Source organism: Suncus etruscus, chromosome 15, assembly GCF_024139225.1.
Source record: "Suncus etruscus isolate mSunEtr1 chromosome 15, mSunEtr1.pri.cur, whole genome shotgun sequence".
NCBI classification, from domain to species: domain Eukaryota; kingdom Metazoa; phylum Chordata; class Mammalia; order Eulipotyphla; family Soricidae; genus Suncus; species Suncus etruscus.
The window spans coordinates 56227406-56254276 of record NC_064862.1 but is presented as its reverse complement, the minus strand read 5'-3'; the positions used below and the strand labels follow the sequence as shown (position 1 = coordinate 56254276).

General features: G+C 47.9%; 2 protein-coding genes across 2 annotated transcripts in view; both read left to right on the top strand.

The window, feature by feature from the left end:
* TMC7 (transmembrane channel like 7) overlaps nucleotides 1-10524 on the top strand; it is a 47588-nt gene extending 37064 nt beyond the window's left edge. The window contains exons 13-17 of the mRNA XM_049788112.1: nucleotides 2391-2577; nucleotides 4475-4605; nucleotides 6625-6780; nucleotides 7249-7327; nucleotides 9837-10524. Coding sequence (XP_049644069.1) covers nucleotides 2391-2577; nucleotides 4475-4605; nucleotides 6625-6780; nucleotides 7249-7327; nucleotides 9837-9911 — 628 coding nt within the window. The 3' untranslated portion in view covers nucleotides 9912-10524. The remainder of the gene's footprint in view (nucleotides 1-2390; nucleotides 2578-4474; nucleotides 4606-6624; nucleotides 6781-7248; nucleotides 7328-9836) is intronic.
* Nucleotides 10525-15817: 5293 nt separating this feature from the next.
* Nucleotides 15818-22178, top strand: COQ7 (coenzyme Q7, hydroxylase). The gene is made up of 6 exons (XM_049789222.1): nucleotides 15818-15928; nucleotides 18465-18643; nucleotides 20033-20147; nucleotides 21094-21233; nucleotides 21610-21678; nucleotides 22018-22178. Exons 1-6 carry the CDS (start codon nucleotides 15856-15858, stop codon nucleotides 22093-22095), a joined length of 654 nt encoding a protein of 217 aa, XP_049645179.1. The 5' UTR covers nucleotides 15818-15855; the 3' UTR covers nucleotides 22096-22178.
* Nucleotides 22179-26871: the final 4693 nt, after the last annotated feature.

Sequence of the window (26871 nt, the reverse complement as noted above, 5' to 3'; positions counted from 1 at the left end):
CAAAACAATCAACCCTCTTGACTGTCACAGCTTTTGTTGTTTGTTTTTTTTGTGGGATTTTTTTTTTTTTTTGGTTTTGGGGTCACACCTGGCAGCGCTCAGGGGTTACTCCTGGCTCTGTACTCAGAAATCGCTCCTGGCAGGTTCAGAGGACCATATGGGATGCCGATATTCAAACCACCGTCCTTCTGGATGCAAGGCAAACGCCCTGCCTCCATGCTATCTCTCCAGCCCCTTATTTGTTTGTTTTGTTTTGTTTTGGGATCACACCCAGCAGCGCTCAGGAGTTACTCCTGGCTCTGTGCTCAGAAGTCATTCCTGGCAGGCTGTGAGACCATATAGGATGCTGGGATTCGAATAGAGGTCCATTCTGTGTTGGTCACATGCAAGGCAAAAGCCTTACCACTTTGCTATTACTCTGGCCCCTGTCACAGCTTTTTTAAATCTTCCATTGGTTTGCATATTTGTTTTTTTTTTTGGTGTTTTTTTTTTTTTTTTTTTTTTTGGCTTTTTGGGCCACACCCGGTGACACTCAGGGTTTATTCCTGGCTATGCGCTCAAAAATCACTCCTGGCTTGGGGAACCATATGGAATGGCAGGGGATCAAACCATGGTCCGTTCTAGGCTAGCACCAGCAAGGCAGATGCCTTACTGCTCTGCACAACCACTCTGGCCCCTGCATATTTGTTTTTATTCCATTTTATCCAATATCTGTTTAGTTTAATTGAGTTTGGTAAAGGCATTGTATTGTTGGATTTTCTTTCCTGGTTCATTCAGCAACAGTGCCTTTTTGTTTGTTTGTTTGTTTTAGTTTTTGTAATCACACCTGGCAGTGTTCAGGGGTTACTCCCGGTTTTATACGCAGAAAGCGCTCCTGGGGCCGGAGAGATAGCATGGAGGTAAAGCATTTGCCTTACATGCGGAAGGACAGTGGTTCGAATCCCGGCATCCCATATGGTTCCCTGTGCCTGCCAGGGGTGATTTCTGAGCATAGAGCCAGGAGTAACCCCTGAATGCTGCCAGGTGTGACCTCCCAAAAAATTAGAAATTTGTTGATTTTTGGGACCAGAGCAATAGCCGTAGAGCATTTGCCTTGCACACAGCTGACCTGGGGCAGACTGGCATTCAATTCCCAGTATCCCATATGATCCTCTTAGCCTGCCAGGAGCAATTTCTGAGCAAAAAGCCAGGAATAACCCCTGAGTGCTTCTGGGTGTAGCCCCACATTAAAAAAGGGGAGGGGCAGAGTGGTGGCACAAGTGGTAAGGCTTTTGCCTTGCACACGCTAACCTAGGATGGACCACCTTTTGATCCCCCATGTCCCATATGGTCCCCCAAGCTAGGAGTGATTTCTGAGTGCATAGCCAGGAGTAATCCCTGAATGTCACTTGGTGTGGCCCAAAAGCAAAAAAAAAAAAAAAAGAAAGAAAGATATTTGCTGATTTTTGTGCTTTGTGTTTTGAGTATTCAGTACTCAGGGCTTACTCCTGGCTCTGCACTCAGGAATCAGTCCTTATGGTGTTTGAAGGACTATATGAGATGCTGGGGTTGAGCTTGGTTCTACCGTGTGCAAGGCAAGTGCTCTATATACTACTATCCTTCCAGAACTAAATTTGTTCTTTAAAGTAAAAAAAATGTTGGTTCATTTCCCGGTACTACATGATCTCCTCAGCAGCCACTGGAATAATGAGCCCCAACACAAGCCAAGTGGTGGACCCAAAAGCAAAAAAAGAAAAAGGGAAAAGAAATCACCTTTATTTATTTATTATTTATGTATTTGTTTATTTGGTTTTTGGACCACACCTGTTGATGCTCAGGGGTTACTCCTGGCTATGTGCTCAGAAATCGCTCCTGGCTTGGGGGACTATATGGGACGTGGGGGTATGGAACTATGGTCCATCCTAGGTCAGCTGTGTGTAAGGCGAATGCCCTACTGCTGCACTATCGCTCCTGCCCTTTTGTTTGTTTATTTTCTACCACATTTGGTGATGCTCAGGGGTTATGTCTGGTTCTGCACTCAGGAATCACTCCTGGCGGTACATAGGGTACTAAGGTGATCAAGCCCAGGTCCTCCATGTGCCAGGCATTTGCTTTCCCCATTGTACTATCATTCCAGTCATCCAAAAGATATAGCCTTTTACTTCAGCTTAGTTGTTTTCCACCTCACACTCAGTCCCATGAGCCCTATGAGGTCATGACCATGGGGGAAGAAACAAGGGTTTCAGCCAGGACTCAGTGCTTTCCTGACCCTGGCTCTCTTGCTGTGGTGGGGGCTCCTGCTGTCACGGGGACTTCAGGGACAGGGGTCCCTTTGTTCCACAGGATTTTGGTCACAAAGGGTTCCCTTTGTCCACAGGATTTTGGTCACAAAGGGTTCCCTTTGTCCACAGGATTTTGGTCACCTACTGCTCATCGTCGAAGCTGATTCAGTGCTGGGGGCAGCAGGAGTTTGCCATCCCGGATAATGTTCTGGGCATTGTGTACGGGCAGACAATATGCTGGATTGGAACCTTCTTCTCCCCTCTCCTCCCTGCCATTGCCACCTTGAAGTTCATTATTATTTTTTATGTTAAAAAGGTAAAGAGAAGTGGGGATCAGTGTGAGGGAAGGTTGTTGTAGATCGAACCCAGCTTGGCCACTTGCAAGACCAATGCCCTTCCCACTATACTAGTTCTCTGGCCCCTAAGTGTGGTTTTCTGATTAGATTTTGGAGCCAGTATGGGAATTTCTAGGTCACAGTCATTGGCATCAGTTTTTGTTGGTTTTATTTAGTTGGGTTTTTTTTTTTGGTTTTTGGACCACACCCGGCATTGTTCAGGGGTTACTCCTAGCTGTCTGCTCAGAAATAGCTCCTGGCAGGCACGGAGGACCATATGGGACACCGGGATTCGAACCAACCACCTTTGGTCCTGGATCGGCTGCTTGCAAGGCAAACGCTGCTGTGCTATCTTTCTGGGCCCTAGTTTTTTTTATTTTTTACTTTAAAGAAAATGTATCATAGTTGACCATAATACATTCATTTCTAGATAAATGAGAGCAAAGTTACTTAAAAATATAGAAAAAGATGGGGCCGGTGAGGTAGCGCTAGAGGTAAGGTGTCTGCCTTGCAAGCGCTAGCCAAGGAAGAACCGCGGTTCGATCCCCCGGCGTCCCATATGGTCTCCCCAAGCCAGGGGCGATTTCTGAGCGCTTAGCCAGGAGTAAACCCCTAAGCATCAAATGGGTGTGTGGCCCCCCCAAAAAAGAGAATAACAGAAAAAAAGAAAAACAGAAAAAGGAAGAGAAGAAAGAAAATGTTAAATGAAAAAAAATACAGTGGCAAGAAATTTGTGGAAATTATTGTATCTCCAATGAACTCATTAATACAGTGGTAGAGGTTTATTAAGCTCCTATTAGATGTCTATTCTGTTAAATTGATGTGCCCCTATGGGGATCAAAAAAATAAAAATAATGAAGTTATCCAGGAATTCAAAACACTATTACCGATATTGTAGTTTTTGTGGACCATGTTCTCAGCTGCCAGGGTCCTAGAATAAGGAGAATGCATGGGGAAGGTTCCTGCATTTGTCCAAAAAAACCCTGGTGATATTGGCCCAAATACTGGCATACCTGAAGTTTGGTCAGATTGGTGTCCCCAAGGGAATAGTAGAGGGGTGCAAGGCAGGGCCATTGGCAAAGCAGTGATTCTGGGTGATGGAGGCAGTCGGTGTGGCTTAAGCAGGGCAGACCAAGCCCCCAAGATCTCCCTAGATTTCCAGCTTTCTGCTGCATCGGACAGTGTACCCATGATTTTTCATGGAACAGTTGACATCTCCTTTGAGAAAATAGAGTGAATCTTTGGAGCTCGCAACTGCCTAGCAGCTTTTGAGTTGCTGCCAGATCACAGACATTGCCCATGAGCTTAATGGATAAAATGACAGCTTCCTGGCCTCACCTCTTTCTTCCTCTGATGTAAAAGCTGACTGTCCTCTTAATTCACCTCAGTGCAGCTATGGATACAGTACTTCCACCCTTCTCAGACATTATCTCTTCAGTCCACCACTATTGATGACTTTTAATACTAAGGGCTGATGATTCAGAAATGGGCCCCATTAGAGTATCTAATGATATGAAATGATAATAATAGTGATGACAATAACACCAGGTGCCCTCATAATGCTGTGCCCTTTCTACAAACCAGCACAAACTCGCATGCTCTGAAGGATGACTTGTTGCTTCCACATCAGGAAGCTAAAGCTCAGAGAGATGATTGAGAATGTCCAGAGTCACTCAGATCATTAGTTACTGAGCCATGTAAGCTCAGCTCACTTCTCTGCACACCTTAAACTCGTGACCTGCTAAGGATGGCCTGGAATGGGTTCAGTTTTATACCTGAATTGTTAAGCCTTTAAAGTATGCTCTGAGGATTTCTCTGAGCTTTTTGGAAGCTGTCTGATTTGTATGAAATCTCTCTTTCTCTCTCTATTCCTACCAGATGAGTCTTCTTTATACCTGCAGACCCTCCCCAAGGCAATTCCGAGCGTCCAATTCAAATTTCTTCTTCCTGTTGGTGTTGTTGATTGGGCTGTGTTTGGCGATCATCCCACTGACAGTCAGCATGGCACGGTAATTATGGCTTTGTTTCTAAAACATTCTCTTGCTTCTCGTGAGTGCACTGGCTTGTGGGACCCCCATCTCATGTTGTTCCCCTCATGGACATTAGGCACTGATGTATCTGACTGATCCAGGATCCCTGTGGGCCTCTGAAAAGTCCTTATTCATGTGCAGAACTTGTTCATGCAGAGTTGCTCTTATTTTGGTGGGATGATGGTCTCTGTCCTTCCCCTTTCTTTTTTTTTTTTTTTTTTGTTTGTTTGTTTGTTTTGGGGTCATACCTGGCAGTGCTCAGGGGTTACTCCTGGCTCTATGCTCAGAAATCGTTGCTGGCAGGCTCAGGGGACCATATGGGATGGCGGGATTCGAATCACCATCCTTCTGCAATCAAGGCAAATGCCCTACCTCCATGTATCTTTCGGCCCCTGTCCTTCCTCTTTTTGAGGGCCTCTGTTCCTTCTCCCCTCTTGGGTTACAGTTTGGTGTCTCCTCATGAGAAGAGCACAGATCCTTATCAAAGAATCGGGCTTTCTGGGACAAAAGTGTGGTCAGCGCCTGGAGTCATGATTGGGATGTGGTGCCTTGTGTGGAATTAGGGAATTGTAGAAACTGCTCTGGAAACTGAAGGTCCCTTCTGTGCCAGCAATGTCACTCCTGTTCATATTAAGTGGAGTTCAAAAAACTCTGTCCATAAAGGGCAACAGAGGAAATGATCCCACCTTTGCAGACCATGGGGTTTCTGGTTTGGGGATTTTGTTTTGTATTATTTTGTATTGTTTTGGGGGTATATCAGTGGTGCTTAGTTATTATTCCTGGCTCAGTGCTCAGACATTAATCATTAGTCCTGGCAGATTGGGGGCACCATCTAGGATCCTGGGAATCGAACCCGGGTCGGCCACATAAAAGGCAAACTCCCTCCCCACTGTTCTATCGGCCTGGCATTTCACTGCTTATTTTTGTTGTTGCTGTTGTTGTTGTTGTTGTTTGGGGCTACACCCATTGATGTTCAGGGGTTATTCCTAGATACACGCTCAGAAATTGCTCCTGGCTTGGGGACCATATGGGATGCTATATGGGGGATCAAATCGAGGTCCATCCTAGGCTAGCACCAGCAAGGCAGATGCCTTACCACTCCCCACCACTGCTCTGGCCCACACTGATTACTCTTTTTTTTTTTTTTTTGGTTTTTGGGCCACACCCGTTTGATGCTCAGGGGTTACTCCTGGCTATGCACTCAGAAATCGGCCCTGGCTTCGGGGGACCATATGGGACACTGGGGGATCGAACCGCTGTCCGTCCTATGCTAGCACTTGCAAGGCAGACACCTTACCTCTAGCGCCACCTTCCCGGCCCCTTCTGATTACTCTTAACTCTGCACTCAGGAATCACTCCTGACAGTGCTCGGAGAACCCTATGTGATGCCCCTGACAGCCATAAGCAAGGTACATGCTCTTGCTGCCATGCTATGATGGCTCTGGTCCCTCCCGGGGTTTCTGCAGACAATGTTCAGCCCAGCGGTTTACATGAAAACAGATATAGACATTCCAAACTGAACAGCAGGCCCATGTGCTGAAATCACTTTTATTTTTTATTTTTTTATTTTGTGGGTCCACACCTGGCAGTGTTTAGAGCTTCCTCCTGGATCTGCACTTAGGGCTTACTCCTGGTGGACTTGGGAGATCAGATGGGATGCTGAGGATCAAACCAGAATTAGCCTTACCCACCTTGCTAATTCTTTGGTCCCATCATCCCTTTATCTCACTCCAAAATTAAGAACCTGAAGGCTAGAATCCCCCTATCTTGTATTTTTCTGCTCCTTTTCTCATGATGCTTCATCCAGTCCATGGACCGAGTAAACTGGGGGCTTAGAGACTTGGTGGTGTGCCAAGCTTTCCCAGACATTTCAGAAGGCCCAGGAGTCAGGTGGTTTCTTTGGGCTCCTGTTAACACTCACTGGTGGTAGTGGTGGAAGTGGAGTCTTCCAGCCTGCATTGCCCTGAACCCCAGCACCCGTGTTTTGTGTCCTCCCAGCATCACTTCGTCCAAGGCCTGCGGGCCGTTCACCAACTTCAACACGACATGGGATGTGGTTCCCCGCACGGTCAACACCTTCCCCAGCTCGCTGCAGGCCATAGTCCATGGCGTCACCTCGGAAGCCTTTGCTGTGCCCTTCTTTATAATCATATGGTATGTTTCCACTGCGTGGGCCCCCTTGCTTTTGTTTGGGGCGGAGATCAGAGACAGACGAATGTGCCTGACCCAGAGGAACCCAGTAAATGTGGACACTGACTATACTATTGCTCATTGGGTTCCAGCTGGGCTATTAGTCCACAGAGGGGGTACCTGGCCCTTTAGCAAGATGTCCTTGAAGCCATGCAGGACCGTGACCTTATTGTCTCTGGGGCCCTTCCTTTCCTCACTCTGAAGATGGAGAGGAGATAAGCCCCTCCATCCCAGACTGTGAAGAGTGGGGCTGTGGCCAGGTCTGTAACATCCTCATTTACCACCAGGTCATCAGCTTCAGTAATTAAGTGCTATATTAGGGGTCCAGGGTTTTGGATCACAGCCATGCACTTATGGGGCGGTGCTCACTCAGTGGTGCTCAGGGGACTGAACAGTACGTGCTTCCACTTGAGCTTTCACCTTGTTTTTCAGCCTCATCATGTTCTACTTCATGGCGTTGGCTGGAGCACATAAGCGGGTGGTGCTGCAGCTTCGGGAGCAGCTGGTCCTGGTAAGGAGGGTCTTGGGGCAGGGCCATGGGGCAGGACTGTGGAGTGTGCCCCCTTCCAGACAGAAGCCACAGCTTTGGCCTCATGCCTAGCCCCTCCAGCCTTCTCAGTAACTGCTTCCCCTATTTAGTCCATGTATACTGGGCCAGTCATTTTCAGACATGTTCTTTCTGCCCTGGGAACCATACCTGCCTGGCACTCAGGGGCTGTTTCTGACTCAGTGCTTGTAGGTTACTCAGAGAATTGTACAGTGTTGGGGATTGACTGAGGGCCTTGTGTATGCAAAGCCCGAGATGTTCTGACTGGACTCCACACATAAGCTGCCCCCACCGCCATCTTCTCCTATGGAACCTAGGCACTGAGCATAGCTCAAGATGGCCCCTAAATGAAAACAATTTTTTGGGGGGTTACAACCGGCAGCACTCAGGGGTTACTCCTGGCTCTACGCTCAGAAATTGCTCCTGGCAGGCTCGGAGGACCATATGGTTTGCCGGGATTTGAACCACTGACCTTCTGCATCCAAGGCAAGCACCTTACCTCCATGCTATCTCTCTGGCCCCCCCAAAACAATTTTTTTAGTAAAAAATGTTGGAGGGGCTGAAGTGATAGCACAGTAGGTAGGGTGCTTGCCTGGCATTTTATATAGTCCTCTGAGTTCACCACGAGTAAGCCCTGAGCACTGCCAGGTGTGGTTCCAAAACAAAAGAACAAAATATTGTTGCAAAAATTATGTCATTAAATTGATTTTTTGCAGGGCTTAAAGTTTGCAAGACTTTTCACTATTAAATGTGCAGTGCAGTAGAATCCAAATATGGCAGTGGGGGGCCGGAGAGATAGCATGGAGGTAAGGTGTTTGCCTTTCATGCAGAAGGTCATCAGTTCAAATCCGGTTTCCCATATGGTTCCCCATGCCTGCCAGGAGCAATTTCTGAGCATGGAGCCAGGAGTTTCCCCTGACCACTGCCGGGTATGACCCAAAACACACACACACACACACACACACACACACACACACACACACACACACCACACACAGGAGTTTCCCCTGACCACTGCCGGGTGTGACCCAAAACAAACACACACACACACACACACACACACACACACACAATACAAATATGGCAGTGGAACCAATGGGGTGTGCCTGGCAGGCGCTGCTGCCAAAGGCCTCTTGGTGGTGACATTCATTGCCATTGGCCCTTGAGGGATGGAGGGGCAGAAGGAAACTGGTATGGCTGTGGAGAGGCAGTTGAACTGGTGTCATAGCCAAGAGTTCTGGCAAGAAGTGCATGTAATCTTGAGGATGAGGAGACAACTCTGGAAAGTGTTATGGCGAGTGTGATAGACCTTTGTTCAGTTAGCTTTGGGGTCCACAACAGTAGTGTTCGGGGAGCAGATGGTTTCAGGGATCAAATTTAGGGCCTTGCACATTCAAGACAGATGTTTCTTTTTTTTTTTTTTTTTTTTGGTTTTTGGGCCACACCCGGCGGTGCTAGGGGTTACTTCTGGCTGTCTGCTCAGAAATAGCTCCTGACAGGCACGGGGGACCATATGGGACACTGGGATTCGAACCAACCACCTTTGGTCCTGGATCGGCTGCTTGTAAGGCAGACACCGCTGTGCTAGCTCTCTGGGCCCAAGACAGATACTTCTTTTTAAAAATTTTTATTTGCAGGGGCCGGAGAGATAGCATGGAGGCAAGGCATTTGCCTTTCATGCAGGAGGTCATCGGTTCGCATCCCGGCGTCCCATATGGTCCCCTGTGCCTGCCAGGAGCAATTTCTGAGCATGGAGCCAGGAATAACCCCTGAGCACTGCCGGGTGTGACCCAAAAACCACAAAAAAAAATTGTATTTGTTTTTGTTTTTTTTTGGAGGGGCCACAACCAGTGACACTCAGTGGTTACTCCTGTACGCTGTGCGCTCAGAAATTGCTCCTGGCTTGGGGGGCCATATGGGACACCGGGGGAATCGAACCTCAGTCAGTCCTAGGTTAGCATGTGCAAAGCAGTCGCCCTACTGCTTGCACCACTGCTTTGGTCCCTTTAAAATGTTTAATTTTCTGTGTGTGTGGGGTCACATCTGGCAGTGCTCGGGTTACTTCTGCCTCTATACTCAGAAATAATTCCTGATCACGGGGCCAGAGAGATAGCACAGTGGAAGGACGTTTGCCTTGCATGCAGCTGATCCAGGATGGACAGTGGTTCATTCCCAGCATCTCATATAGGTTCTCTGTGCCTGCCAGGAGCTATTTATGAACATAGAGCCAAGAATAACCCCTGAGCATCAATGGATGTGACCCAAAAACTAAAAAAAAAAAAAGGAAAAAAAATCATTCCTGGCAGGCTCCGGGGACCATCGGGGATGCTGGGAATCAAACCCTGGTCAGCAGCATGCAGGATAAGTGTCTTTGCCACTGTACTGTCCCCTCTAATTCCCTAGAGGGGAGATCGCTTAGGCCAAAAGGATTTCCACACTAGTTCACTGTGCTTTCGGTCTGTTCATGTTTTAGGAAAGCCGGGACAAGAGGTACCTAATCCAAAAGCTAACAGAAGCCCAGAGGGATGTGAGGAGTCCTCGAGACTGATGGCAAAGATGTATCGTACAAGACTCCTCATTTCACTGAGCGCTCACTGTGCTCACTGCCTAAGTTGGGAGGAGAATCAGGAGAAGGACAGACAGTGGGAGAAGAGTACAGCTACGGAGCCATGTGCCTTGTGTGGGGGTGACTGCAGGCATCATTCCCGGCAACATAGTATGTATGTTTGTATTTTTTCTCTTAAAGTTTTCTCCAGTCTTTGTTTTCTTGGAAAGTGACTTTCCATGTGCCTCCTGGCGACCATACTCAGCCCTGACAACATTTCAATGACTTGGAAAAGCAAGCTCCAAGTCAAGACTTTTATGGTTTGTTTTTATTTTATGTGGGGGGGGGGGCACATCCAGCTCCTTAAATGAAGCTCTCAGCCATGGTACCAGCTCCAGCTCTTTTAGCATCTCTCTGGAGCAGCTTCAGGAGGTCAAGCTCACCGAGGAAGATGCTTCTCCAGTTCCTCCCTCGTTACTGTGTTGGAGTCTGTTCTGGTTCTGAGCCCGTTGGGGCTCCCCCATCCGGCAGAATGTCCAGCATTTTGATTCACAGAAATGGGACCCTTCCTGCAGAACCAGTTCTTGGGACATGCTGGCAAAGACGTGGTCCCCAGTAAGCAGGGCTCCGGAGCCCTGATCCTTGGAACAGATGGGCCCTTCGAAGGAGACCCAGGTTCCCATGTTGAATGCAGAGAGGCTGGAATTTTGGTGCTGGGGACTCGAAGTGGAGAGGGGGTCTGCAGTGAAAGTAGTCATGCAGGTAGTTCCACAGCCTCCAGACTTGCATGGGAGGAGCTGGCTGGTCTCTTTGGAGCCTTGACACAGAACCCTGGAACCTCAAAAGGCGAAGCCAACTTAACCTTCCTCTTCCCCCAAGGGTCCTCTCTCAAACACTCTTCCTGCTCCTGAAGGAGGCTTAGAAAGAGGAGATGCGGGGTGGGGCAGTGGGTGGTGATGGAGTAGCAGTGGAAGTCCTCCAGGAGATGGTAAACTGGTCACATGTTTCCTGGGGTGTGATGGGACACCATTTTGGATTTTTTAATAATTATTCCACCAACTTCATGGGGGTTTTTGTGACGTGATTGGTAGGGAAAAGATATATGCAATTTACAATATATTTTAATTATATACACACATACATATTTATCTCATCTGTAGCTGCCTCACATACCTTCTCTGGAGGGGCTAAGCAGAGTTAGGTTTCATTTGAGCATCTTCAGCCCGTTCCCAAGTCCCCAAGTAGATAAATGGAAGAGCTGTGTGGATTTTCCTCCTGTTATTGCCCCTCAGCACTTTCAGTGATGCTGCCTGGACTTTAAAATCAAGTGTAGGGACCGGAGAGATAGCACAGTGGGAGGGTATTTGCCTTGCGTGAGGCCGACCCAGGACAGACCTGGGTTTGATTCCCGGCATCCCACATGGTCCCCCAAGCTTGCCAGGGGTGATTTCTGAGGGCAGAGCCAGGAATAACCCGAGTGCTGCCTGGTGTTGCCCCAAAACAATACATACATACATACATACATACATACATACATACATACATACATACATACATAAAGTCAAGTGCAGGGTCAGAGACATACAGGAGGGAGGATGCTGGCCTTAAACATGGCTAACCCTGGTTTGATTCTCCGGTACCTTATATGATGCCCTGAACATCACCAGGAGTGGTCCCTGAATGCGAAGCCAGGAGTAAGCCCTAAGAACTGCTGGGTTGGCCTCTAAGCCAAAAATAAGTAAAAATAATATTAAAGCCAGGTGCAGGGTTTAGAGAACAGCTGCTGGAGCTAGGGAGATGGAGTGTACTTCCATCAGAGACTGATTCCCCAGTACTCTCAGCTGACTCCCAAGCTCTGAGCCCAGAGTTGCCCACAGAGGCACTTCAAAAGGAAGTTTTTTCAAAAGAAAGCGAGTAGCGACTATGGAAAATATTTTCCCTGGAAGTCATCTTATCTCCAAGTCCCCTATTCCCCCTTGCTGTGAGGGTGGAAGCATCTAGGCCTGAACTGGCAAATGTAAAACTTCCCTTGCCAGCCATGATTTCAGTCTTCCAAAAAGCTCACATTAATGGTATATTTGTAAAAAAAAAAAAAATTTTAGGGGCTGGAGAAAATAGCACAGTGGGTCAACCTACCCACATTTGAGTCCCTGCCACTGCCTAGGGTCCCTCAAGCACCAATGGGAGTGACCAAAACACGAAATCTTTTTTTCCTTTTTTTACAAAATCTTTTTTGATGTGATATTTTTCTATTTTCTATTTGTGATACCATTGACTTTTCCAAACTTTCCCTGTGTTATATTAGGCTTATGTATTTTTAAAAATGGGAAGGTTCCCCCAGCAGTGCTTGGGGGAATCACTCTCAGTGTTCAGTCGGTGTACTGTTGGTGCTGGGGATCTATTCAGGGCCTTGTGCATGCCAAACACTCTGAAGGTACATGCACTATATACATACTCTACTTCCCTTAGCTGTCTCCCTGGGCATGAATTTTTTTGTTTGTTTGTTTTGGGGCCACACCTGGCAGTGCTCAGGGGTTACTCCTGGCTGTCTGCTCAGAAATAGCTCCTGGCAGGCACGGGGGACCCTATGGGACACCGGGATTCAAACCAACCAACCACCTTTGGTCCTGGATCGGCTGCTTGCAAGGCAAACGCCGCTGTGCTATCTCTCCGGGCCCGGGCATGAATTTTTTAAGTTTGATAACTGTGATGGGGAAAGTTGAGTAACCAAGTTCATTCTACCATCACTTTAAAAGACAAATGCTAACTGTTGGCATTTCTGTTCACTGCCTTTTCACATGGAATGTTCTTGCCTGCACTGTGTTTCTAAGGACAGTCAAGTGTTCTGTTTGTGTGTGTGTGTGTGTGTGTGTGTGTGTGTGTGAGAGAGAGAGAGAGAGAGAGAGAGAGAGAGAGAGAGAGAGAGAGGCTCTTTTCTCTCCCATCATAAAAACGATACTATAATATATTCATGTATTTCTGTTCACTGTGAGTCTGCATACTTCTTAACTGGGATGTTTTTATATGTTTGATAACTTCCTGAATGTCATTGTAAATGTCAGAGCACAGCTCTTACCAATATGCATTAAACTACTGATGAAACCATGTCCTGAAGCATCTCAGGTGTGACCATGTGTGTCTGAATCCACCCTCAGCCTTTGGACAAACTGGGAAAATGTTTCCAAGATCATAAAACTGTTCTTTGCTCTTCCTGGAGGCCTGGAGAAGTAGTGCTAGCTCTGTCCAGGAGCAGACGAGTGTTGTGCGCTGGTACTGGGGTGCTGTGCAGTGGTTCTGGGGTGCTGTGTACTGGTACTGGGGAATGAACCCAGGACCTCATACATACCTAGTCCAAGTGCTCCTCCACTCTGCCATATTCCTGGCCTCAGATGAGAGATTTTTATAATTCTTAGACTATGGAAGCTGAGAGTAGCTGTGTTTGAATCTTTATCTGGGTGAACTTATTTGAAACACCCCCCCTCTTCCCATACCCCTAAGAAACCTCTGCTAATGGTGTTTTCTCCCTGAAATGGAAGCATCATAGTTCAGTATAACAGAGATGTGGGTGTATGTGGGTTCTCAGCTGTTTTCATCTGCTCAACCTAACAGCTCCCCTATTACTAACCACCTCATTCTTCTGTATTGATTTTTTTCTTTTTCTTTTTCTTTTTTTTTTTTTTTTTTTGGTTTTTTGGGTCACACCCAGCAGCGCTCAGGGGTTACTCCTGGCTCTATGCTCAGAAATCGCTCCTGGCAGGCTCGGGGGACCATATGGGATGCCAGTATTCAAACCGTCGTCCTTCTGCATGCAAGGCAAATGCCTTACCTCCATGCTATCTCTGGCTCCTTCTGTATTGATTTTTGGGGTCTCAAAAGCAATATTTGGAGGGCTGGGAAACCTCTTGGGGCCAGTGACTCAATGATCAAGCTTATAGCCTTGTGATGCTTCTCAGTTCAGTGGTGCTGAGAGCCCCAGAGCTACACCAAATAGTCCTGAGGGTGGGGCATATTGTGATGGGGTTCAAACTGGGGTCTCAGGCAAAGCTTGTGCCCATGACCTGTCTATCAGTGTTCACGTCTGGGAAAATCCTAATCCCTCCCAAACACCTGAGAAGTTTGAGAAGTCTAAACGGAGAAGCCTGTTTCTCTGGTTTGGAGGCCATATCTAGCAGTGTTCATGGGTCACTCTTAGCAGAGCTTGGGGCACCATGTGGTACTGGGATCTACCTGGGGTTCGCTACATGTTAGGCAAGTGCCTTAACCCTGGTACACTCGCTTCAGGTTTCTCTATTTGGCTCCAGGCTCTTTTTCTTTATAAAGCAGCCTTGGATGTTCTCAAATTCTAAAATCTTCTAATCCCAGCAGAAAGAATGAAGAATCCAGTTAGGCAAGTTCTTTCATCTGTAGGAACTTCTAAGTGGACAAAATAATTCCTACATCTCCCTATTGAATTGCAGCTACTTACCCCTTGGCATAAGTATTAGGAACCAGTCTGACCTTTCAGATTTTGATCCAGGGGGGAGCACTTCTGAATGCCAAGTGCACTGAGCCTGGACAAGGCTACTTGTTTAATTGTTTTTGTTTGTTTGGTTTTTGGCCATACTTAGCGGTACTCAAGGGTTACTCCTGGCTCTGAGCTCAGAAATCGCTCCTGGAAGGCTGGGAGACTGAATGGGATGCCGGGAATCAAATCTAGGTCGGTCCCTGGTCGGCTGCATACAAGGCAAACTCCCTACCACTGTGCTATCTTTCCGGCCCTGTTTAATTGTATAATTCAGGAGTCTTCACTTCCCTGAGATACTGATATACAAAGTTCTCTTATATTTGGAGGAAGCAGTGAGCAGTGCAAGGAAGGTCTCACCTATGTAGCCAATGAGCTACATCCCCAACATTAAAGTCCACTTGTCTTCAAAATGGAAAATGAAATTTCAAGCTGTATCAATGAAAGTATCAAGAAATAATAGATGTGTCTTGTGTGGTTTTTTTAAAAATATTTTTGAGGGATCATACCTGACTGTGCTCAGGGGTTATTCCTAGCTCTGCACTCAGGAATCACTCCTGACGGGCTCGGGGGACCATATGGGATACCTGGGATCAACCCTAAGTCGGCTTTATGCTAAGGCCAACACACCCTGCCTACTCTACTATCGCTCTGGCTCCAAATTCATTATTTTTTAAGTGGACATAGAAGCTGGTAAAGTAGAAAAACACTATGACTACCAGTGTTTCTCAAATGGGGCACGCCCCCAGGGGGGCCACGAGGCTCCGTAAAGGGGGGCGCGTTTGACCTCGGCAAACACCATCATAACAAGCCAAGTCCCGTGTTTGTCTCTTATGTCTCTGGAGCTGAGAGTTGCTGTGTCCTGCTTCAAACCCCGCTTGGAAAAGCTATGCATTGCAAAACGTGCTCATTGTAGCCATTAATCCAGACATCACCTCTGGTTAAAAAATCAGCTCAAATTATTTTATATATTTTTGTTTTGCAGATTAGTTTTTTTTTTTTTTAAATAAAGATACTATCTACAGTCGCGCGGCGGGGCGCGAAAATGTTTTCTTCTTCCTAGGGGGGCATGACAGAAGCTAATTGAAAAGCACTGGACTATACCAATGCATTCCCCCATGGTCCACTTTCCTTGGGATCTAGGTGAGCAATCTCGAATCTTGGAGGCGCAAATTCGCGTTTCCGTTTCTATGGCAACCTGACACACACACACACACACACACACACGGCAACCTGACACACACACACACACACACACACACACACACGATTCGGGCCTCATTACAACCCGCCCCTCTGTCATCTCTAACCAATCGGATGGGGCGACACGTAGAGGCCAGGCCCGGGCGGGAGATAAGCCCAGCGCCCTCTTGCGTCATCAGCCTGCGCGACGGGAGGGGCGGGGCCCGGTGTCACTCGCTCCGAGGCAGCTTCCGCGTTGTAGCGATGAGCCACGCCGGGATTGCGGCATCTCGCTCCCTCTGGCAGCTACATACGGCGGCCTGGAGGTTCCTCTCAGGTAAAGGGGGTGTGTGGCCGTAGCCCGACGTCGGGCCTGCGATTCCCAGGAATTCTAATCAACGCCCAGGCCGGGGAGGTCGTGAAAGGGGCTGAGGGAAGCTGTGTGTGACGTCATATACACGCGCCGGAAGTTGACCGGACTGGCTGGTGGGTTTGATCTTCGGCATCCCATAGGGTCCCCTGAGCCTGACAGTTCTGAGCGCAGAGCCAGGAGTAATCCCTGAGCGCAGCCGTGTGTGCCTCCCCCCAAAATAACCCCAAAATGATGAGGCCCCAGCCCCCACCTTACGGCTTCTTCGTTCTGTTTTTCCTGCAGTCCTTAGGCACCATTGGTGCCTAAAGGAAAGGTTCGAACACGGGTTCTCACGCTCCTTTGTTGAGCCCCTTCACACAATAGAATAAGAACCGTTGCTTTTGTTTCTTTTTTTTTTTTTTTTTTTTGGGTCACACCCGGAGGCGCTCGGGGGTTACTTCTGGCTCTGCGCTCAGAAATAAGCTCCTGGCAGGCTCAGGGGACCATATGGAATTCTGGGAATTGAACCTGGGTCGGTGCCGCATGCAAGGCAAATGCCCTGCCTCTGTGCTTTTGTTCTGACCCTTTGGCTTCTCTCTTAATGTGTTCTCTCTTGAACATGCTGAGCTAATTTTCTCTCTTAAATATTTGACTTCCAACAAAGAGAAACGGAAATTTGATACTCATTTTGTGACTTCTAGATAACAAGGTGATATTTTATGTTTTTATTTGTACTGTGTGTGGAGTGAACTCAGGTCTCACATAAGCAAGGCATGTACTCATCCTAGACCTGCCTTTTTTTTTTTTTTTTTTTTTTTTTTTTTTGGTCACACCCGCAGCACTCAGGGGTTACTCCTGGCTCTATGCTCAGAAATCACTTCTGGCAGGCTCTGAACCATATGGGATGCTGGGATTCTAGCCACCATCCTGCATGCAAGGCAAAAGCCCTACCTCCATGCTATCTCTCTGCCCTCCCCCCTCTCTTTTATTTTAAAATGAAACATCACCTTTTCTAGATCTCACTTTTTTTGTCTTCATGGGAGCCAATAAAAAGGCTTTATTGCATATTTTCCCATACAGCGGAAGTAATGTGTTCACTGCCATTTTTTACAAGAAAGAGATGGTGGATCTGCCCAAGGTTAGTGTCAGGAAAGTTTGTGATTCTAGTTCCACGTCATTTCTGTGGTACATCACATCCTGTTAAAAGATACCAGGTTGAAGGCCACAGAGATAGCTCCAAGGGCTGGAGCACATAACTCTGTATGTGGAAAATTCAGGTTCAGACTTGGCATCGAACTATTCACCAACCATAGCCAGTAGCATCCCCTGAGCAACCACAAGATGGGACCAAACACACACACAAAGGGAAACCACACAAATTGTGGGGAAAAGGAGCCAGAGCTCATAATCTCCCCAGCACAGAGAGTTGGCCACTTTCCTTGCATGCGACTGAAGTGGGTTCAATCTCATGCTTCATATGGTCTTTCAAGTCCCACCAGAAGTGATCTTTAAGCACAGAGCCCGGAGCACTGTTGAGTGTGGCTCAAATCACCCCCTCTTCCAAGTAAAATAAAAGATTATGAAAGGAAGAAATTGCAAAACATTACAATCCTTTGTGCTCAGCCACTTGCTATTTCTCAAGAAAAAATAGGGGCCAGAGCTGTGAGATGACTCAGAGAGCTGGACTGCTTTATATGCAGTGGCTCTGGGTTCTCTCCCCTCATGGTTTCCTGAGCACCATTGGGTATTGTTTTCCCCATCCCCACAAAAAAGTTTTCATGAATACTTGACTTTGTTTTCTTGTTGGCATGCTTTAGGGTGGGAGTGAAAGAAAAGAAGCAGCAAATAAAGGAGGATGCAGCCCAGACCCACATGGCTGACTACATGCCTAGTGTGGGCAGAACCCTGGGCGTTGGCCACAGCACCACCAGATGTGGACCCCACAACAGCAAAAATAAACAGGCGGCTTGGATTATCTGGAGCTACAGAGTCAGACCATTTCTAGACCTTACACATCCCCCCAACCCCCCCATAGTCCCATAAATAGGTCATTCAGCCCCAAGTCTTTGGATTTAGGGCCAGAAATTTGGCTGGGGTTTGTGGATTTTCATCAAACATCTGTCATTGGTCACATGAAAGCATGACCAAAGTCACAGCCACCCATGGGATGGGGCCTCTGCTTGGTTCTGGGGTCACCCGAACTCCTTAATAACAGAATCAGCCTTAACCCACTCTGTGTCCTGAATCACATCTTTGTGAGGAAATTCCAGCCACATCACACTGGATGTTTCAGGGCGTGAAGTGAGAACAATTCTTCATGCCCTGCACATTGTTGGCCTGGGTTCCATCCCTAGCACCACATATGGCCCCCCAGTTCTCACTAGGAGTGATACCTGAGCACAGAGCTGGGAGTCAGCCCTGAGCAATGTTGGGTATGGCTCCAAAATATGGAAATCAGATGAGAAACATTTCATGCTTGCCTCTGAATACTGGAGAATAAAGCTCAGTTGTTTTGTTGCAGCTTCTGAGGGAACACATGGGATTAGGGCATGCAGCTCAGGAAGGACCCTCAAAGGCATCAACAGGGCAGTCACAGATCGGATTATCCGCGTGGATCATGCAGGTGAATATGGAGCAAACCGCATCTATGCGGGGCAGATGGCAGTGCTGGGTCGCAGCAGCGTGGGACCGCTCATCCAGGTGAAATTCTCTCTCTCTCTCTCTCTCTCTCTCTCTCTCTCTCTCTCTCTCTCTCTCTCTCTCTCTCTCTCTCTCTCTCTCTCTCTCTCCCTCTCTCTCTCCCTCTCTCTCCCTCTCTCTCTCTCCCTCTCTCCCTTTCCCCCTCTCCCTCTCCCTCTCCCTCTCCCCCTCCCTCTCCCCTGCTCTACTGAAGGGTCTATAGACAAAGACTCCAGCTTGTCCTGCTTTCTTGGGGAGGTATATTGTCTCCCAACAGTAAGAATTTGTTATAGGGTTTAGGGTGGAGAAAAGAGATCATGTCTATAGTTTTGTGTCAAGCAGAAATATCTAGTCAGAGGTGCACAGTGCAGGGTAGAGAGAAGCAGGTTCAGGTCAAAGCCACAGTTGAGAAAGGGAGTAGGAGAAACTCAGCAGACTGGAGCAGGTGGTTCCACACCAAGCCCTGTTTGGTTTTTCCAAGTATCACCAGGTGACCCCTGGACTTTGAGCTGTGATAGCTCATGATAGTACTGCTGAGCGGCCCCCAAAAAGCAAAATAAGAAAAACAAGCATCAGGGACCAGAGCACTTCGAGGAGGGTACTTGCCTTACATGCTACTGACCCGGGTTTGATCTCCAGCGTCTCATATGGTCCCTCAAGCCCAGCCACGAGTGATTCCTGACTGCAGAATAAAGAGCAAGCCCTGAACATCACCAGGTGTGATCCCTCCCTCCCCCAAAAAACATGCATCAGTTGTTTTGATTTTAATTTGTTATTTTGAGTCACACCTGGTGATGCTCAGGTATCTCTCCTGGCAGGCTCGGACCATATGGGATGTCCAGGATCAAAAATTTGTGTCAGCTGCATGCAAGGCAAACACCTGCCTACTGTACTGCTCTGGCCCTGTTTTTGTAGGGAATGATTAGGCACCCCAGCAGCATTTAGGGGATCATCAGAAGTGCTGGGGACCGAAGCAGACAAGTGTTACATGCAAGGCAAGTGCCACAACCTCTGTTCTACCCTGTATCTAGTGAATGCACTTGATACTGAGGTGCAAAGGAAGCACTGGCCTGTGCTTCTGTATCTGCAAAATGGATTGATAGTTCCTACTATACAGGCTTTGGTAAAGAAAATATAAGAACTGGCTTCCCTCTCTGGCCTGCAGGGAGCAGGGACAGCTCTCAAGGCTCTGTGATTTGGGGATGATCTTTCCTGGGGTAGTTTTGGGGATTCATTCATGTGAAACATTTGCTTCTCACCAGCTTCTCCCAACATCTCTCTGGTGTGATATGAATTGTGTATGCCTGGGGGTGGGGGGTTTCCACTGTTCCTCATTGTCTGCCTCCATGTCCAGAATAAGTCTCTCCATTGCTCAGACATACCCATCTCTGCGCTCCTGTTTATCAACAGAAAATGTGGGATCAGGAGAAGGATCACTTGAAAAAGTTCAATGAGATGATGGTGGACTTCCGTGCCCGACCAACAGTTCTGTTGCCCTTATGGAACGTGCTGGGCTTTGCTCTTGGTATGTGGGGGAATTGGGGAGGGACCCAGCATGACAGCCCCGAAAGGGCCCTCATCCTCAGCTCCTATTCTGCCTTCTCCCAATCACAGCTTGCTGTTACTAGGATGGTTTTGAAAAACTGAATTTTTCGAGTATATTTAAGATCGAGTGTTAAAAATCAGTACTTCTGTCATCAGAGATAAATTGAAAATGCACTAGAAAGATTCTCTGCGGGCTGAGCGCTTGCTTTGCAGGCAGGAGGCCCTGGTCCCTCCCAGACACTGCCAGAAATGATCCCTGAGCACAGAGCCAGGTGGTGTGGGACCTGCAACAGACAAGAACCAGCAGAAGGCCCTAGGGCACTAGCCTTGCATTCAGCCGACCCAGGTTTAATTCTCAGCATGACATATGGTCCCCTGATCACTGCCAGGCATGGCTCTAAAAAGAAAGCACAAAATAAGAACCAATGGTGAGAGAAGCAAAGCGATCTCTGGGCACCCACTAAGGCTAGTCTCCCTGGCCTTGGTGTCTCCTGCCCAGATGAGTTGTTTCTAAGACCGTGGCTCCAGTTAGAGCAGGGGTCTCAAACTCAATTTACCTGGGGGCCACAGAAGTCAAAGTCGGGGTGATCCTTGAGTGCAAAGTCAGTAGTAAGCCTTGAACATTGGGGGGTGTGACCCAAACAACTAAAAACAAAACAAAACAAGAAAAGATTCCTCTAGGGCACGGCCACAAAGTGTTGTACGGAGGGCCGCAAATGGCTCGAGGGCCGCGAGTTTGAGACCCCTGAGTTAGAGGCATCTGAGATTGGCACATTGGGAGGTGCTGTAGGCATCTGTGAGGGACAGGCCAGGGATGTGACTGTACAGCTTCAGACACCCCAGGACATTCCCTGCCTACCCCCTCCCCAGCAGGGAATTACCCGGCCAGCTGCACCCTCATGGCTGTGTTTGGCCTATGGTTGTAGGTGCGGGGACAGCCCTGCTAGGGAAGGAGGGTGCCATGGCCTGCACCGTGGCTGTGGAAGAGTCCATTGCTCAGCACTATAACAACCAGATCAGGACACTGATGGAGGAGGACCCTGAGAAATACGAGGAGCTGCTGCAGGTATGGGGGTACACTGGGCAGCGGGACAGGCATGCCGGGCACAGAGAAGCAAAGGAGCACGTGTGCCTCTTGGCAGGGGAATCATGGGCCTGATACAGGAGGCAGCACCCCTGATCACACTAGAAAATGGGCAGGGTGTGAGCCCCAGGCTTTCTGCTCCCTCTGGATCTGGAGCTTCTGTGCTGAGCCCTCTGTGTAGAGGCGAGTTTGCTGATGCCTGTAGCCCTGTTTCCACAGCAGATCCAGCCTGGGTGCATTTTTTTTTCCTGGAAGATGAGCTAGGGTGGCTCACTGGTGCATGGCGCCTCTGCCTGTAGTGATGTTCCCTGGAACCCAGCTGCATCCCTCACCCATTTGCCCAACTCTGCTCACCCAGGTGATAAAGAAGTTTCGGGACGAAGAGCTGGAGCACCATGACATAGGCCTGGAGCATGATGCTGAGATGGTAGGGACCCCGGCCACCTCCCTGCTTCCATCACTGCATTTGGGGGAGGCCTGATACAGACATTTGCGCGAGGGGCAGTTTATTGTCCCTGTACCCTTGGTATGCTGAGGGACTCCATAGCCACTGATGTCCTGTGGGAGAGGCACCAGAAATGTAATGGACCCTGTAAGCAGGGGCACCCTGAGTTTTGCAGAGCTGTTTTCCCACATGAATAGATATTATTCAAGCTTTTCTTCTGCCCCCAGAGCAGTCCTGACCCAGTCAGGCCAACCCATCTCCAGGAGTTGAGAAGATCTGGGGACAGCTCTTATACACTGTGATCACTATTGTTTCCTCTAGGCTCCTGCGTATGCTGTTCTGAAGCGAGTTATCCAGGCAGGCTGCAGCGCAGCCATCTATCTGTCAGAAAGATTTTAGACTCTCCAGCCCCTTCTGCCTGTGACAGCACAACGTATGGCACTGAGAAGCACTCAATAAACCCAGAGCACCTTTGTTCTCAAGTCCTGTGACCATGTCTGGGCTTGGTTTCCTTCGAGTGGCTTGTGACACATTCTGGGACAGTGCTCAGAGTCTCCTTTCCATGTCATTCTTGTCCTCTCTGTGCCTGAGTTGGGCTAGAAACAGCTAGATTCCAGTACTATGCCTGCCTGTTCCCAGCAGATGACGGAATGGGCAGGGCCAGCACAGGAAATGTAGTTTTTTTGGTTTGTTTTTGTTTGGGAGCCACACCTAATTGTGTGCAAGGCTGACTCTGGGGCTCTACACTCAGGAATCACTTCTGACTGCTGATAGTACTTGGGGATTATAACGGATGCTGGAGATCGAACCTGGGTCTGCCATGTACAAGGTGCAAGGCATTTGAAATGCCCTACCTGCTATGCTATCACTCTGGATGCAGAGGTCGCTGTTCTGCCACAGCAAAGAACACATTACTGGATCATGATTAGTCCAGAGTATGTTGCTTGGGTACAAAGTATCAATATGGAGGAGTGTGTCTGTGTGTGTGGGTGTGTGTGTGTGTGTCTGGAATGGCCCTTAGTGCATGTGTGTGTGTGTGTGTGTGTGTGTGTGTGTGTGTGTGTGTGTACAAAGTATCAATATGGAGGAGGGTGTGTGTGTGTGTGTGTGTGTGTGTGTGTGTGTGTGTGTGTGTGTGTGTGTGTGTCTGGAATGGCCCTCAGTGCACGTGTAAGGCCCTGAGTACCTCCACTGCTAGGCCATGGAAGCACATTCCATACAGACTCAGATCACCAGGCTGGTACCCCAAACCATTGGGTGCAGCCGCTGTAAAGAAGAGTTGCAAGAGCTGGACTCTTAGCACTGGTGTTCACACTTGCGCGTGATCCTTTCCTCAGTCATTGGCACTGCAAGGTTTCTGAGCATCTCTGAGAGCTTATAGTCAGGCATGACCCAAACTCTCCCATCATTCTCCCTCCCCCCAAAAAAGCAAAACCTTAGTTCTGGATATGGATAGTCCCATGAGAACCACTGTCTGGGAGCAATCTCTCAGCACAGTCCTGGGAGCAGTTCCTGAGCACCAACAGGGGTGACCCTGCACACACAGTTAATGGTACATTTTATGTCCATTTGCTGCAAGCGTGTCAGCTACATGCCAAGGGCAGGCAGGCTGGCCTGTAGTCAGCGTGCTGAGTTCTGTTCAGAGCACATGTCCCAGTGGGTGATCTGGAGGTGGAAGTGGACCCATGAGTCAGCTGGGAGACTGCATGTGGGCAGTGATGCCCAGAGGCCTATGGATATTGGGGCATCTTTGGGGACTGAAGGAGGCTCTAGAAGGTGCTACTCATGATGACAGAGTAACCCTGCAGCTTCCAACTGATTGTATCTTGATTATTGTTTTAAGACTTGATGTTCTTTTCTCTGTTTATTGTGGTCCAGTGGGAATTTATAATAATCTTCATGTTTATGCTGTAAGGCATATATAGTAGTATTGCTCCATATCCACCAGATATGCAGCCCCAAAACAAAACAAAAAAAAGTTACCCCACCCCCATTCTTCCTGTGTAACCTTACCTGATGGTAAAACCTGCCCATTTCTGGGAGAGGTCTTTGGTAGGTAACGAAAAGATTGTCTCAGGGGCAGGAAGGGGATTCAGGGATTAATGGAAGGATTGAAGGATGGAGAGGGATTCAGCAGGAGATGGAGGAAGAAGCAGCAGGAGGAGAGATGGCAGAAACATGTTAAGTTGGCAGGACAGCTGGAATAGGCTGCTTAAAAGGTTAGCCCAAGTGGCGAGGGCCTTGAATAAAGTTTCATGTCTCCTGAAACCTGACTGCCTGTGGATCACTTCCTCATGACTACCCTGAACCTTCAGACCCACTGGCTGGAGCGAGTTGCAGGCGCGTGGCCCGGGCCAGTAGAGAAAGGACTCTCCAATCTTCCATCCCATCACCATCCACATCCATCCAGGACTGTTATTCTACATCTGAGTAAGCAAGTAAAGAATGTGGGGAGGCCTTTACTCAGTGTTCAGATTTTAATAGTCATGGGGGAATTCACACTGCGGTTAAGCCTCACATCCCCTGTGTGCTAATAGAAGGAGGTCCAGTAGGATAGGGATTGGGAACCAAATAAAGAAGCAAAAACAGCCCATGACTCAGGGCTATCAGGTCAAGCCACTGTGTGTCATTCTTTGCTCCAACTAGACCTCCAACTTGTCTGGACCACTTTTTTCAGGGAGTCTATGTAACGAGTGACCACATGCTGCATTGAATCCTAATATTGTTTGGGAACCAACCCTCATAGTGTTCAGAGGTTACTCCTGTCTCTGCACTCAAAAATTACCATGGCAGTGCTCTGGGAATCCTGTGGGATGCTGGGATCATATTCAGGTTTATGTCTTGCAAGACAAGTGCCCTCTTCAATGTTCTATTGCTCTAGCCCTAGATTGAATCCTTTGAAATGGAAAAAACTAAAAACTCAGGTTGGAGTGATAGCATGGCAGGTAGGGCATTTACCTTTCACACAGCTGGCCCAGGTTTAATCCCTGGCATTCCATATGATACTGTGAGCCTGCCAGGAGAACTTTCTGAGTTCATAGCCAGGAATAACCTTTGAGCACCAATGGAGTGGCTCAAAAAAACAAAAAAAACAAACAAACAAAACCCCTGACAAACCACTCTTTCTTAGGCTTTTCAGGGCAAGGTATCACTGGTATGGAAGGAATGGGGGGAAGGTCTTCACTGGATCCTCATATCATCCTCTATGCAGGGAATCCATACTGAAGAGAAAACTATTGTGTATGAGGCAAACAGTGCTCTGCTGAGGACTTTCTCCTGCCTCTGCACAATAAGATACACTTCCTGGAGTACCCCAAGGAACTTAAGGTTGCAGAGGATGGAAAGCCTGCTCCATTCCTGCTGCATTTCTTTCTGGCACCAGTGTTCAATTTTTGTTTTGTTTTTGGACCACACGTTGCTGTGAGCCAAATTTTGTTTGCAGTCTTCAGCACCTGCAAACAGGTTCTTCGTGGAGTTCAGGAAAAATTTCACGGGGAAAAGGTGGGCACGCAGAATGGCGAAAGACGGAAATATATTGTAGAAATGAATGAAACCACGCAGATTGCATGGGGACTCACGTTCAAAGAACGAAGACAAATTTATTTTTTAAGCTGGCAGCTTTTAAAAGGTAGAGGCAGGGAAAAGCGGGTGCAAATTCTAGACATCAAAAGAGGCTGGGAGAAGAATGAAGGACTTTGGCTTAAATTAGCATTTTAAAGAGCTGATACTGAAGGTGAAAAGGCAGCTTGTTTTTGGGTTCACTTTGTTTTGGGTAAAACAGAAGGAAAAGATAATTATCAGGGAAGTTGGAATGTGAGGAATGTTTCAGAGTTTTGGGGGGAAAACTGAAAATTACTTTGTTTTGAGCTAAGTTATGGAAAAACCTGATTTAGGCGCCAAGGTAGCAAAAATTACAGGGAGCAGTTAAGTGGGAGACTTTTGGCTGGATTGATTGTTGTCCTTTGTAGTAGGAAGAAATTACTAAGGCCTGATTTCTAATATTGGTTAAAAATAAAGAGAGAGATAGTTACAGCCACATATTAGAATTATTGCCAAACCATCCACGCAAAGGGTCAAGTGATTTTGACTGCTCTAAGCGGGCCTTTTTGGCAAATAATTCCTTTTCAGGAGAACACTACACTTATTGGTGTGTGTCCTTCCTGAGTGAGATGTGGCAACACATCACTGTAACGTCATGAAATCCTGGGCTCTTTTTTAGTGTGTCTCAGTCTTGGGGTCCCTCCTGGTATAGCTGCAGACTCTGAGATTAAGGGGGGGGGGGGGGCTGGTGCCAGCAGGAGGAGTGGAGTGTGGAGGGATGATGTTCTCTCCGAGCCTCTCTGAGCACACCAAAGCTCCAGTTGTCTCCAACAGGTGAGCAGTAGAATGGCCCAGGGAGGTTCAGTTGTGGCAGCCCCAGAGATGGGATGAAGCCAATGTGCTGACAGTTTGATATTAATGCATTTATTTCTGTTGAATGAAACAAGATAGTTTTTATTAGATAGAAGTTCCTTAGCTCTGATTCAGGGTGCCATAGTGATAGGGCAGCCACTAGCACCCTTGCCTTGCACATGAGTTGTCTGGCTAGATGCCCAACACCTGAAAGTTAACAAGATGTGGGGTCCAAAGAGGAAGTGTGTGGTTGAATTTGAACACAGTTTGGGGAATCTTGTGCAGGAAATTTTAGAAACACCAGAGTAAAAAAACCAATCAAAGTGATGCCGCTGGATCCCTGGGAGGTTTATGTGAATTGGGGGCAAGAGTCTGCAGCTACAGGAGGGATATCTGTCTCTTTAACTCTCCCTTCTCTACCTCCTGGGAAGCTCCTGGGAGATTCAGGACTTGTGCTTCTCAGGAAAGAAAAGTCAGTCCTGGGCTGTCAGAGAGGGCACTGGCCTTACATGTGGGTGACCCAGGTTCAATCCCCAGCACTCCACAGGATCCACTAAGTACCACCTGCAGTGATTGCTAACCTTTGCAGAGCCATGAGTAATGAATGAGCATCACCAGATGTATCCCAAAAACCAGAGACAGAGATGTCATGGACTATTAGTCCTGACACTAAGGAATCTTCTGGGGTTCCTTGAAAGGTATATTCACAGAGTCAGTGATGAGAGACAGAGGCCAAAAATTCAAGTTGGGTTCAAGCTCTGGTCTGTCTATTCAAAGCAAAAT

Coding starts and splice junctions, on each gene's coding strand:
- COQ7 (XM_049789222.1), top strand. CDS start 15,856: ATGAGCCACGCCGGGATTGCGGCATCTCGCTCCCTCTGGCAGCTACAT. Junction 20,148..21,093: donor CGTGCTGGGCTTTGCTCTTG/GTATGTGGGGGA, acceptor CTATGGTTGTAG/GTGCGGGGACAGCCCTGCTA. Junction 21,234..21,609: donor AATACGAGGAGCTGCTGCAG/GTATGGGGGTAC, acceptor CTGCTCACCCAG/GTGATAAAGAAGTTTCGGGA.